The sequence below is a fragment of the Morone saxatilis genome, unplaced genomic scaffold (genome assembly GCF_004916995.1).
Source record: "Morone saxatilis isolate NCDOM2014 unplaced genomic scaffold, NCSU_SB_2.0 Contig0, whole genome shotgun sequence".
Lineage (NCBI taxonomy): Eukaryota > Metazoa > Chordata > Actinopteri > Moronidae > Morone > Morone saxatilis.
In genome coordinates, this window is record NW_023339650.1 from 14584540 (window position 1) to 14598348 (window position 13809).

Consider the following 13809-nt stretch of genomic DNA (forward strand, 5'->3'; position numbering starts at 1 on the left):
GGCTGGTGGTTATTTTTCTTTTTAAATGTACCTTGTTGCTTACAGGTCGTGCAGAATAAGACACAGTGTCCCACCATCCTGACCAGGCAGGGGGACAGGATCAGTGCCAGGGGGAAGTTCGGAGGCGCACAAAACAAAGCCCCACCGATTAACACACTGCAAGTGTTTGGAGCCCCCATCCCACAGGAATACCACACTCTTAAGGGACAAATAGGTGACGTCTCTCACAGTCAAGTTCATTTTTGTGCTCATGTTCAGTCAGTTTTGCTTAACGCTCTCTTATTTTGTTCAACAGAACAGCTCAGTCACTACCGCTTAACCTTGCAGAAGAAGGAGAAGTCAGCGAAGGACCGCGAAGACCACTTACAGAGCATGTCGTCGCCTGACACAAAAAGAAAAGAACAAGAAATGCAGGAGAAACAAAAACAGCTGGAGGAGATCGAGAAGCTACAGGGTATGTTTTATTTTTTTGAGGACAGAATATATTTCAAGCTTTTCGATTTGTATTCTTTTCGTATTGTTTTTAACATTGTTTTAATTGCTCTGTATTCTACTTCTAGTGTCTACACCAGTAAGACCAACAAAACGCGGTCCTGGGAATGCTGGCGAGCCATCCGGCATCGTTCCAAAGAGAGGAAGACAGAGTTTCACATAAGAAGTGGACGAGTCGAACCTGAGAGTTTGATCATGAGTCTCTTTGATTGGTTTAGTTTTTTAAGTTGTTGTAATTAATTTTAATTGTACAGATTTGTTTTCTTATATTTTAACATTTAATTTTTGTTATAATCACAATTTCTGACAAGCATGATATACCTCAAAGAATGTATATTAAAAAAATACATATTTACTAAGATTTATTTGCCTGTGTCTTTATTTCTACTCAAAAATAACTTCAGGGAAAATACACAATTTAAAAAAATCTTAATTTGAGGGATCTGGACAGACAGACGCTCATAGACGCACGGGTTAATTACTGTACCTTTTCGAAACAAACACAATCATTATCCAAATTTAGGCCTCCGGAAATTATGTAGGCCTTTGACATTGTGTTTTTGCAGAAGAGAGTTGGATGTGGGATTTGCTTTGTGTGTGTGTGTGTGTGAGATCTGAGAAACGGAAAAAAAGAGGCATCTGTCAGTATTGGAGGGGGTCCCGTAACGTCACATCCAATCTTCCATCTGGAAGGAGGCTGTTTAGTTCTGCGCAACACAGAGAGGGAACAACCCGCGGTGCCTTCACTGATCTCTGGACCACAGACCTTCAGTACTGAGAACAATCTGAAAAGATACTGCAGGATTTTAAAAGTATTTGAACCATGAAGCGCGGACTCTGCGGACTGCCACTTATTCACCTTTTTATAACCTTTCCACTCATCATTGGATCACCTTACCAATATAACATGTTCCAGGGCAACGCGTATTCTGGCTCCGACACACGACAGAGGAATAAGTGAGTGATGGTTGTCTGTTAAAGTTTATTTCATGTTTGCATGTTAACAAAGTGCTCGTGTATTTAATGACTGATTTAAGTGTGGCTTTTATCATCCGCTATGCGTAAATGTAAGCGTTTGGTCACAATGTGGACAAGTAATCCATGCGGTGAATACGCGCCACAAGAGAGATTAACCGGTGGTTTTCTGCAGAAACTGGTGCGCCTACGTTGTGCACAAGAACGTGAGCTGTGCCGTCGTGGGAGGCACGGAGAGTTTCGTGCAGCCGGAGTTTGTACCGTGTCCACCGGAGCTGCCAAACTGTGCGCAACAAGTGATGTAAGTTCCCGGAACAGTGGGTGGAGGTCTTTGCTTTTGTTAGTATTTTTAACAATATGACGTAATACTGTATTTTGTTGCACTGGCAAACATTTTTAAATTATTTTATTAGATTTTTCTTAGGTTGCTGGTTTCTAAAACCCCTGTGTTCTTTACACTTCTTGTTATTTGAATTGTAGAATAGATTCAGGATGAAACCTTTATATGCATTATTGAATCTGCGTCATTCTTTCATAATTACAGTGCACTTATTTACCTTTGGAGTTTCTTAAAATTAATATTAATATGGATTAATAGATCTATTTTTCTAAGAATCTTGAAAACATGACTTATGAGGCAAAAAAAACCTGATTATCAGGCATCTGTGTTGATTCTTCATGAATGGCAAACATGGACTACATTACTTTGTTTTGCTTGTGTTCATTGAGCAACAAACACACTGAGAGATGTAGTTAATCATCGGGTGGCAGGGCCAAGTCAGCCAACACTGTCCTCATGAGTGGAAGTGGTGTAAAAGTCTTCAGCCACTTCCTGCCAACTAAATGATTAATTAATTGCAAATGTGACTGGTGTTTATCTTGTCAACAAACAGATTTTATCATCCAAGTTAACATTGTATTCCGGAGAAAGGGAGAGTTGCACAAAGTTGTCTATTGAGCATCTAATGAGCAGAATCATTATTTCTATTATACAATGGCACTATTGTAATTCAGTGTATTCATGTTCATGCGTTAAATGCTTCCAGATATCGGACCCACTTTAAGCCCACGTATAAGATTGCATACAAGACTGTGACAGAGCTGGAGTGGAGGTGCTGCCCGGGGTACCAGGGCCACGACTGCAGGGAGGTGAAAGACCTAAGACTACTCCAAGTAGATCGTTTGCCTTATGCTCCCTCTGCCTCTGGGCATGTTCCAGTCCAACAAGGTGAAATACATGATTATAACTAAGGAAATCCAGCTTGAAAATATGTGAAACATAATTAAATAGGCACATAACTGCTGGATTAAAAATATTATTGTTTCCCAACTCTCTCTCTGTTCTTGTTATAGCTCCAGAACAGCAAACACAGGGCCAGAGGAACCATCCATGGAGAGGGGATGGGCAGTTTGGAGGTCAGACAGGTCACAGGCCACAAGGGGGTCATGGAGAATATCAAAATGCACACCTGGAGGAGGAGGTGCAGCGACTGTCCCAGATGGTCCTTGACATGCAGGCAAGAATGACAGATATGTCCTCCAGTCTGAGACTGGATTTCCAGGAGGACGCCAGTAAAATGCTACTTACGCTGCTGAATAACGTTAGACAGCCTGCCAGTGCGAGGGGTGCCGAGACCCAAAGCGTCCAGGTACAGGACTTCTCATTTGGGCTCGAGACAACGCAGATGGACGAGGTCATGAACAAGATCAGCCAGGTCACAGACGATCTAGAGTCCAAGAGCAATACCCTGGAAGACCTGCTGGGCCGTGTCAACCGCCATGACGGACAAATTCATCTGTTAATGGAGGCTGCCCAGAACCAGCTGTCCACACCCCCTTCTGCTCCCCCAGCCAGTGACACAGACCTGCGTGGCTACCTGGACGAGAAGATACGCGCGCTGAGAGAGGAGTTAATGGAAGGCATGGACATCAAACTGGCAGACTTGAAGAACTCATGCGATTATAAAATCCTGTCAGTTCGGGAGCAGTGTGAGGGACAAGAAGCCAACTACCTCAGCCTTGCCGAGCTCATGGACTCAAAGGAAACTGACCTCCGCAACGAGATCCAAGACCTTAAGACCAAGCTGATTGATCCAGGAAAGGAAGACACACGGGTATCTGACTCTGTTCTGGCCCATGTGAAGAACCTTGAGCTCCGTTTGAACTCTTCTGAGAAGACTTTAGCGGCCCAGTGCCTCTCTGTGGAAGAGAAGCTGAAGATTGAACGCGCAGAAGCCATCAAAGACCTGAAGGAGACTCTGGAGGACAGACTGGTCGCCATAGAAGACACACTCACCAACACCCCATCTGGTGGTCAGCCAGAGAGTCAGGATGCTCTGCAAAGGGACGTTAACTCTCTGAAGGGCTCGGTTCAAACTCTGGAGGATCGATTCGATGTCTTGGACCAACTCTGCTCAAAGGAGTGCAAGGCTAATTTGACTGTTGTAGAAAACATTCAACAAGACTGTAGAACAGCTGTAGATGCTGTGGAGAGGAGGCTAACAGCCAAGATAAATGACCTTGGAGCCATGGAGGGGCCACTCCTCAACTACAGCACTAGCACTGAGAACATACATGGCGAGTTGGGCTATCTGAAAGGACGTGTGGGCAGGTTGGAGGACTCTGTATCAGATGTAGTCCACCAGCAGTCTCAGACCTTGCAGAGTCTCAACTCTACCTGGGGTCAAGTTAAATCAGGGGCTGAGCAAGAGGCCAAGGACCTTTTGGAGCTCCACAGGACTCAGCATCAAGAGCTGAGAGACCGGCTGGAGAAGCTGGGCAGGGAGGTGAAAGCCGAGGCCGACTACTGCAGAGAACAAACAGATGATGTCGGGAAGGAGGTTGCCCACATGGACAGCCGCATTGTTAGTGTGGAGGGTTTATGTGGCAAGCTGGACCCTATCTCCAGTAGCCTCCAGAGAATCAAAGAGGGTCTGAACAAACATGTTACCGGGTTGTGGACTTGTATCAACCAGCTGAATGGTACAGTTCGAGCTCATGCCCGAGATATTGGAGGATTGAGGGGAATTTGCCAGAACCTCGAGAACCACGTCTCTAATGTTGCCAGAGACCTTCAGGTGCTAACAAACAGCAATCCTGGGAAGACAGGTAAGGTGTTGGTACCGTGACGCAAACACAAAATGACTACTTTCATTTCCTTGAAGTGTGAGAGATTACCTCGTTGGTAGAAGATAGTTATACACAAATCACTCTAGTACAAGGCTGCCAGAAAAAGGCATCATGAAACAACAGTAACGCCTGCACACTTACTGACTGCTTTTTTGATTGTCCCACTGGCTTTTCCATGTGTGGCTGCCGTTGCTGCTAATCAGCAAAAGTTACAAAGTCTTGCTTTAAACCATTTTTTTCCCAGGTTTATATCAGTCTGAATCTGATTTATTATCCACAGAAGTTTAAATAGTAGAAGCTTAAGATCAATCCAAATAGCTGTAATATTTCCCAACCCTTTAGATCATTGCTTGGACTGCAGCCCATTTGTGTATCACAGGCTGGCCATGTTTTTGAGGAGGTTGCAATATTGGAGTGTGTTTGAGTGTGTGAGTGAGAGGAAGTTGGATTTTCATTTAACCATGTTCTCAGTTAAAGGAGGCAGGGTTGATTGAAGACACATGCTTGATTTTAATAGACCCCACTTGTGTTGAGCAATGCCTTGGCATAAAGAAATATTGCTCATTCGGCTTTTTTGTGCATCCAAGTTTGCATTTATGTTTAGATTTGCCCATAAACTCATATGTATGTATAGTTTTTAGGGTGTAAAGTATGTAAGCAGTAGCAGGATCTTGTTCACCTGTAGTTTATCTTGTGGATCTTTAGCTATTTGTTCATCTTTAATGCTGGATATTATTCTAAGCCTTGGTTTTGTTACTGTAAGCAAATTTGAAAGTATAGATTTTCATCAGTGCATATGTTGCATACTTCTTCTATGAGTCTGCTCATTAATGGTACCTATGAGACCGAGCTGGACTCCTCTGACTCTCACAGTTGTAAATGTGAACTAGAAGCACGCCCGTAATGTTTACGAGCCGAGTCTCTTCCTCTGGGACCAGCTAGTTTTCAGTCACTGCTTTATGGGGCAGGTGATGCAGCATATGATCCAGTCCAGAATCTCATGGGAGGGGAGCTGGAATAAAATAGCCCTGGTTCTTGTTCTGGTTCAAGTCCAAGTCAGACCAGAGGCACTGCATCCCTTAAGTTTTTGCAGATACATATCTGTAGCTCAGAGATGCCAGTTCGTTCTCAGTTTTGCCAAATACTGAATCGGTGATGACTATTGCCACTCCACCCAATGGCTGCTCTCATAATATGACATTTAATTCATCATTCTGTCACTGGGAAGTCCTGCAAGTGGGTGCACAATTATTCACCACTTGTGTTTCCACTCATGCGCAGCGATGTTACCGGGACCATTTTGACCACTCGCTTTTGTAAAAACTTTGGCTCCCTGTTTGTTTTTGCGCTGCCAGCGGCCTCATCCTATTGTCTCCTTCCCTGCTTATCTGAAGAGACTGGAAAATGCTGCTTGGAGGAGTCCATTACAGAGAGATCTCCACACGGCTTATCACTCAGGGACCACTCATGGGTGTCTTCATCTCAGAGCCCAGAGCTCTAGTGTGTTTAGATTAGGTGCTACTGGATCAACATTTATGTCACCCTGTTTCTCACACTTTTTTGTCTCCATCTGCAGTTTTCTCACATTTTTTAAACTTCATGGCTGAGTTCCTTTTCTGTTGGAATAAATAGTGTGAACGCTCAAAGCTGTACCAGGCTCCCAAGGGCTATTTGTCAATGTGTTTACCATGATGTCATACCGGCTGTTAACCTTAAATGAGAGGGTCGGGAAAGGGACGAAGAGGGATGCAATATGTCATTCTTTAAGTGATTCTGTTGCTTTCGGTGCATACTAATCATGCCATTCTCAGTTTAATTTATTACAGCTTGCTGGCACAATATGAAAGAAATACATAAGCCACTGAGATTTAGCTTAAAAACTTGCTTCTTCTTTCAACAGTGGGACACAGATCTAGTGAATGTGTCGTTTGAAACACAAATTGGTACCACTTTCTAACAAGGCCCCATTTAAAAGTTGTTACTAATAACTTTATTAATAGTTAATCAACCATTTATGCTTTATCAGTTACTTTTGGGTTGCTAGGTTATAAAAATCCTTTTTGTTAGGTAAGAATGCGGTTATAAATGTTTATAATCTGTCAATAAATGTGTGTGCTTTCTAATAAGCCATTAAGTCTAGATTTATACATATTAATAAGTTGTTAATAAAATGGTTTGGTCCAGATAATCTGCAGGGTAGGTAGGTGGTAGCTATTTAGTTCACAGGGAGGTTAACTAAACAGATATCTAAAAAGATAAATCAAGTGTCTAGAGGAAGATAAACACCAAAGAGATAAAATAACTTTTCACAACCTGGTAACCCAAAGTCCTCCTTCTTATTAATGGGTTATAACTAATGTATAAAGCATTACTACATAATTTATTAACTATGAATAAAGCCATTAGTTAGAACATATAAACACTTTTACTTTGACAAGAAATACTTATTAGAAAGTTGTACAAAAAAAATCTTAATACAACATCCAGTTCATATTTTTTTCAGGAGCTTTTGAACACATCTGACAGTTTCATCCACAACAACTGAGCAAAGACCTTGAGATGTGTCTCCTTATTGTTATTGTGTCTGGGTGCTGTTTAAAAAACTTGATAGATAATTGAAAATTACCAGTATTCACATACACTGCACAGTGCCACTTACTCAGTTTGTAAGTGTAATCCCTTTACTTGTGTGAAAGCACATCCTCCTTGTTGTGTTTGACAAGGTGACCAACTTAAAACCGCATCATAGACGTCTATTATGAGGGAGTTCTGAGATAAGAAAACATGCTTTCCTGCTCCTGACAAGGCTCAGTGTTCAAGCTGGTAGGTTAATGACCTATGAGAGATAAGGCGGCTTGTAGGATGACGCACTCTGGTCAGCAGTCAAACATGATAACCCCATGAACCAAAAACAAGATGGGACCTGACAGAAAGCCCTCAAGAACAATAAAGCCTGCAGCATTTTGTGGCTGCTCGTTGTATACCATCATCCCGACAGAGTAGGTGTCACATTATCTGACGTAAGAAATTTAGCCTTTTTATCTTCTGAGCTCTAAATTCTGGATTTATTTATTTCTAAATCAAATCTCTTAAGAGCCCAGTGAGTTTTGGCTAACAGTGACTCATAAAGTCAACATGCGCCAAATTGCTGTGCAGCCATTATTTTGTGGTATGTAATGCGGAAAGTGGCCATTCTTGTGACACAAGGTGCTGTTGTATCCTCGAACTGGAAGCAGGAAGGGGGAGGGCGGTGTAAGTGACTAACAACAAAGCGAGGGTTTCCCATGCTGCATTGGCGGAAAGATGCAAATTTGTGGTCGGCAGCAAATCCAGCTGCATTTGTTTACATCTCACCTCTTTTATCGTGACAAAACTCTCGCATACATACATAAATCCTGTGTTTGCCTCTTTTATCCTTGTGGCACTGGGTCTGAAATCTGAATCGGTCCCATCAAAGCCTCCTCGCTGGAGGAGCACATACTTGGCTTTATATGAGGAGTGACATGACTAACAAACGCAGGCCAGTGAAACACACGCACATGTGCGTATACGCGGACCTTACCCCCTGTGCTGTTTTACGGTTGCACACTGGTTCCTCCCCATATGTTGTGTTTAACAGGCAGACTTTTCTGGCCTCTATACTAAATTACCCTTTTCCCCGGGGTGAGGGGACAAGCTGCCTGGTGATTGAACATGTGGCCGTGCCTTTGGTATGCTGCTGGTATGCCTTTTATGTGCTGGTTTTACTTTTGGAGCAGCAGAGTTGGGGCCTGTTGTCTCAGTGTACACCAAAGGGTAACAGCGACTATCTGCCCCCAGCCAGGAGGGTTGATTGGTTGATAAACTCTGCGGTTCATCTCAGAGGTGGTTCTCAGGAATGCAGCGGTACATGTAGTTGGGGCCAGTGGTCTGTCATTTTCCCTGTTTATGTCCATAATAACAGGCTCAGATAATAAGTCACTGTTTGGCCGTTAATGAGACTGAACGGTAGCCCTGCCATCAACATAAACACAATTACAATGTTTCTTCTAGTAAAAATGAAAGTGAAAAAGTGGAAATACTACATAAGATCAATCAATATATGTTGGTACAAACAGGTAATTTTAAAAATCTGAAACGTGTCTAATTTGAGATGTTGTCAAATTACCCTGTGGAGCTCCTGACATCCTGTGTCATCAAAATGAAATAAGAGAAGAACTCCAGTTAATACAACTATTATTAAACCTCTGATTTCTGTTGTGGTATCAATTTATTTTAAAATCTATTATACGTAGTTTGCAGTAGAGTTGTACTGGAGTCAAGGTGGGGTGGAATGACAATGAGAAATTTGTCTGCTGTCAAGAGAAAATACAGTAAATAGAGTGTCTCTGGTTGCATTAGGCCAAGACAAAAAATTTAAAGAAAAAGATAAAGTCTTTAGACACAAAACCCAGATATTTCTCTCATATATATTGATAGTGAAGTCGAGATTGTACCAGATTCCCCTGTCAGGCACAGTGCTGCTGGGACCTATCTCTAAATAATTCCTTAGAGAAATCATGTTTCAGCTCTGAGAGTGTTAACCTGATTATCTTTCATCTGAATAAATCTTGCAAACCTGAATCTTGATTTCCTTGCAAGCATCTCTTGTGGCTTTTTTTCCCTCTTTTATGAACATAATTCTTTAAACTTGACGTGGTCTTTACATTTTCTGGTCATGTGTGACCCCCTGCAATGGCCCTACCCCCAGTTTGAGAAGTACCTGTATTTGTAAGGTTAAGCTTATGGTTATACTTACCTCTTTGTATTATAAGCTGTACATGTTATTTTGGCCACCTCTTATATGTCTACACAAGACAACCAACTCATGAGGTGGACATCGTCTTCACTAGACTTTTCTTACAGCAGACTCTTGAACTTGTCATAGCAAGAAAAAGTGTGTGCACTGTAATAACATTTAACATTTGTAAATGGTTACATTTTGACATGTGAGACAAGAGACAAGATTTAGTACTGCGTGTAATGACAGTAGTAGTTATAGCAGTGAGGTTTAAAAGTCGCCATGTAACCAGCTGGTTTGTTAACAGATCTGACCTCCAAACATCTGGCCCTGCATCTGTCTCTCTCTGACCTGCAGCCTCAGGCCCATCGCTCACTACCTTATCTGTCCTTTTCAGGTGTTCAGGTTAGCGTGGAGGACGCAGGACTTCCCCAGGGTTCGAGTGAGAGCCTCCTGCTGCCGGTTGGTCCCCTGGACGCCTCCCTCCCACAGCCACCTGTGATCGAGACCGGAGAGGCGGGACCCCCAGGCAAGATGACCTCGTCCAAGTTGCCCAAGGGGACTGATGGCAGCATGATGCCCGTTCAGGGTTTTGCTGGAGCTCCAGGTGAGACACACCTACATGTACATTGTGCTCTGCATGTTTTCCAGCATTACTTCATGTTTCATCTTTTTGTTTTATGTCATAGCGTCCCCCCAAGTTAAATCTGCCGATTCGCTCAAGCCTGACACGCCACTTATCTTAGGTAAATACAACTTTACTGTTTTTGTGCTGCATGACAACTGAGCCTGTCAAGAGTAGGTGAAACTATTTTTCTTTCGGTCAACAGATGTGAGCATGCCCCCCAGACCTGCCCCACAGAAACCTGCCCCAGCCTCAGGTTAAGAGTTTATTCATTATACAGGTTCCTGTCTCTGTTAATATAATGTTTGTTAGCGTGTGACGTTTCCTTTCCTGTGCTCAGGTGAGAAGGTGTCGTTCTCAGCTGGTCTGACTCTTACACCGTTCCAGGGACAGATTGGGATCATTCGATTCAACAAGGTGTTGGTCAATGATGGAGAACACTATGACACTAACACAGGTAACTATTACTACAGTCTCACTGGCCCAAACAGCACGGTATAAACCACAAAATATTTAGTAATCAATGATTCTGATTCAGTCCATTAAAAAGCAGCAAATGTTCTCCTCTAAGATGCTGAAACTAGTAAATGTTTGACATATTTGCTTCAGAAATTGCTTAAAGAATTAATAGATTATAAAAAATTGTCAGTTTGTTAACTCTACTTTAAGGAGTTTTTAACTGGTTACGAAACATTGAATTTTAACCCCCTCGTTTCAAGGGGAATCCGACTGTATCCAACCCAGTGGCAGGCAGTAAGAACTATACAGAAATAACCGATCTTTTCGCTGATGGTCCAGTGTGTTTATGTAGGTCAGGCGCTAGAGGAAGTCAGGGGAACATTAAAATCAGTAGGATGAGACCTCTGGACCTCTAAATGTTTGTGCAAAATTTCATGGGAACCCCTCAAATAGCTGTGAAGATACTTTAGTCTGGACCAGAGTGGTGTCTCTTCGGTAAGAACTTGTGTATTAAGAGCATCTTGCTGTGTCCTCAGGTATCTTCACAGCTCCCACTGATGGCCGCTACCTGGTGACCGCTGTGCTCACAGCCCAGCGAGGGGAGAGGGTTGAAGCAGTCCTATCCGTGTCCAATCGCAGCATCCAGAAGTTGGACTCGATGGGCTTCTTGTCAGGGGCGGCAGTACCGCTGTCACATGATCAATGTAACTGCAGCAGCTCAACCTCACTGAGTCTGGTTCTGTCCCTGAGGAGAGGAGATCGAGCCGGACTGGTCCTGACCGCTGGAAAACTCGCCATCTCAGCTTCCTCTGAGATCCTGTCATCTTTCAGCGTCGTGCTTCTTTACCCCAGCCCGTCAAAACGGTAGCCCTGCCCTTCTTAAAGACAACTGACACCTTATGTAAGCCATAAGTGGGGTATGGTGTCCATTATTGAGGATGCAGCTCACTAATAGTGATATTATCGGAGGAAAGACAATTTACAGAAGGAAAAATAAATAAAAACATAATACAGTCTCCCAATAATGAATCAGATTATTTCTATCATGAGTACTAATATATAGTGTTTGCATTGCAATTACTTTATATTTTGTATATTGATGTTTTGTTTCTTACAAATACATATTTCACTTGAACATTTAATTATTGTCCACTGCAGCAATCTGAGTTTCTTTCTTAATATTTAAAAACACATAGTGCGTATTAACTGATGTTAATTCATCTTTAGTGCTAAAATTTAAGTTCCAGTTGATCAGTTTAGTTAATAACTGGACAGATATCAGTTTCTCATCTATCTTGTTGGTGCTAAAACAAGCTTTGACTGTAGTTTCAAATATTGTTTTTTTTAATTAAAGCATCATCCAACATAGGACATTTGATTTAACAACAGTTTATTAATACAATATATATAGTAAATACACTATTATACAGTTTTTGTACAGCAGAGCTACAGTTATGACACTATAAAAATCTCACCTCTCACACTGACAAATAAAAAGCAGATGAATGTATTTGTCAAAAACATTATCCAAAACATACTTTGTGCTTACATTGTTAACGTCGTAACAATGTCATGCAATCACACGTCTACAGAAAACACTTCAAGCAGCAGAACTGGGAAAATACTGTGTGTTCACACAAAGTTTGTCACTTTCATAGAAAGAATACAATAAATATTACTGACGGCTGTTACTGAGCAGAATCAAAACAAAAACAGGCGGGAACATTAACATACTGTAGTTGGTATATATGGTACACGATGGTAAAATCATTTCTGGCAGAACACATCAGCAAAGATTTCAAAATTCATCAAAAATACTTTCCTACTGTCAGTCTAAGTCTCTAGTTGATTTTGGAAAAATACTTAATATACATAATATATTATGTATATATGTATATTTGATACCAAATAGCAGCAGTATCTACATTTCAGAAAGTGCTTTCTTAAACTTTTTATCAACTATGAGCCGAATAAGTTCACCTCCTTTTCTCCCTAGCATAGTGGTGTAAGATTTCTACACATTAAATAAGACTGTTACAGTGTGAATAAGGCCTTAAAGGAATGAAAGCATAGCTGCTTTAAATATTGTATTTTTTATGGTACTTCTCAAGTCAGAAAGAGAAAGACGGAGGCCATTCTCAGCACAGTTATTGTACCTTTACTGCCTAAATAAGAGCTTAGGCAGTATCTTCTCTGTAACAAGTGGTACAAATAATGACTGATATGTCATACGTTTAGCTTTTGTTTATGCCAAAAGCTGACAGCCTTCAAGCGCAAAGACAACTCTGCAAGTGCATGAAGGGAATTAGTCCCCAATGAGAGGATATGGAATACAATAATATACCAAAATGTTTTGTGTCTAAGATGATATTAAACTATTCCTTGCCTACAAAACTGACATTTACGAAGACTTATCAGTATTAAGCCAGTGCATACAGTCGTGAAATAAGTTACATTGATTTCAAGTAGTTAAACATTAATATCAGTTAAAGCAGCTCCTCAAAGCACACCTCAGCGATGGGTTGTCTCCAGAAACAGAAGGAGCTGAACTCTGGGCAGCTGAAGGTGGCGCTGTGTTGTGAACTTCGTAAAGGGAAAACATGCTCCACCAGCTCACTCAGCCGGCTGTATCTGTAAATCAAAAAGCAGTGGTGGGAACAATAAACATCTGTCTGAGAGACACAAACAATGACTCCAGTAATGGTTCAATACTCACGATGTTTTATTGCCTTTGGCTTGCTCGAGGATTAACTCCCCTTTGGGATTCACTGTGAATATCCGGCACACGGGCACACCCACTTGCTTGTAGGCAAACACGTCCTGAAACACAGGGGAAAAAGACAATACGGCTTATTTTCTGAGTCATTGCATCTAACTAAACATACTCTTTGAGGTTGGTAAATCCTGCGGTTTTCATACAAATATAATATGTTGTGAAGGAAAGCATGTGACAGTGAGGAAATGTGAAACTTACACTTTCTCTGTTTCCAAAGGCTGCATAGAAGGGATGTTTGTTTGGGAAAAACAGGTTCTTGATGTCGGTGAGGCATTCGATCTTGAACTTCTCCGGCTTTTTTTCTATGACCTCTCTAAACAAGGGAAAGAAAGGATTATAAATTTAACCTCTGATCTTCTGCTGGGCCACAACTACTAACACACAACTGGCATCATTTATAAACATTTATGGAGTTTACATGTATCCAAAATGCACAAAATCAGTGCAAATACATCAAATCTCTGCATCAATTTCAGATTTTTTTATTTTTATTATTCCTGCTCTCAACAAGGTGGGATGAGCAGTGTTCAGACTATTTTAATTCCAGCAAAGCAAACAAAAAACAAAGCAGAGTTCCTGAGTTACATAAATTAC

At 41.6% G+C, this 13809-nt stretch overlaps 3 protein-coding genes across 3 annotated transcripts in view; 2 read left to right on the forward strand and 1 right to left on the reverse strand.

Moving 5' to 3' along the window:
- smchd1 (structural maintenance of chromosomes flexible hinge domain containing 1) overlaps positions 1 to 851 on the forward strand; it is an 18261-nt gene extending 17410 nt beyond the window's left edge. Inside the window, exons 46-48 of the mRNA XM_035656974.1 lie at positions 33 to 214; positions 296 to 454; positions 561 to 851. Of these exons, the coding sequence (XP_035512867.1) occupies positions 33 to 214; positions 296 to 454; positions 561 to 655 (436 nt within the window). The 3' untranslated portion in view covers positions 656 to 851. The remainder of the gene's footprint in view (positions 1 to 32; positions 215 to 295; positions 455 to 560) is intronic.
- A 364-nt stretch (positions 852 to 1215) lies between these two features.
- emilin2b (elastin microfibril interfacer 2b) lies at positions 1216 to 11576 on the forward strand. The gene is made up of 9 exons (XM_035655650.1): positions 1216 to 1449; positions 1643 to 1768; positions 2514 to 2695; positions 2821 to 4575; positions 9753 to 9962; positions 10045 to 10101; positions 10186 to 10236; positions 10321 to 10437; positions 10976 to 11576. The coding sequence occupies exons 1-9, from the start codon at positions 1316 to 1318 to the stop codon at positions 11305 to 11307; spliced, it is 2964 nt and encodes a 987-aa protein (XP_035511543.1). The 5' UTR covers positions 1216 to 1315; the 3' UTR covers positions 11308 to 11576.
- A 264-nt stretch (positions 11577 to 11840) lies between these two features.
- The window catches only part of LOC118323630 (phosphatidate phosphatase LPIN2-like), a 15057-nt gene continuing 13088 nt past the window's right edge, over positions 11841 to 13809 (reverse strand). Inside the window, exons 18-20 of the mRNA XM_035655663.1 lie at positions 13414 to 13528; positions 13156 to 13259; positions 11841 to 13070 (exon numbers count right to left, since the gene is read on the reverse strand). Of these exons, the coding sequence (XP_035511556.1) occupies positions 12926 to 13070; positions 13156 to 13259; positions 13414 to 13528 (364 nt within the window). The 3' untranslated portion in view covers positions 11841 to 12925. The remainder of the gene's footprint in view (positions 13071 to 13155; positions 13260 to 13413; positions 13529 to 13809) is intronic.

Bases quoted from the DNA above. Each gene is read 5' to 3' on its own strand.
- emilin2b (XM_035655650.1), top strand. From the start codon at position 1,316: ATGAAGCGCGGACTCTGCGGACTGCCACTTATTCACCTTTTTATAACC. The intron at 1,450-1,642 runs GTGAGTGATGGT...GGTTTTCTGCAG, and splicing joins GACACACGACAGAGGAATAA to AAACTGGTGCGCCTACGTTG. The intron at 1,769-2,513 runs GTAAGTTCCCGG...AAATGCTTCCAG, and splicing joins AACTGTGCGCAACAAGTGAT to ATATCGGACCCACTTTAAGC.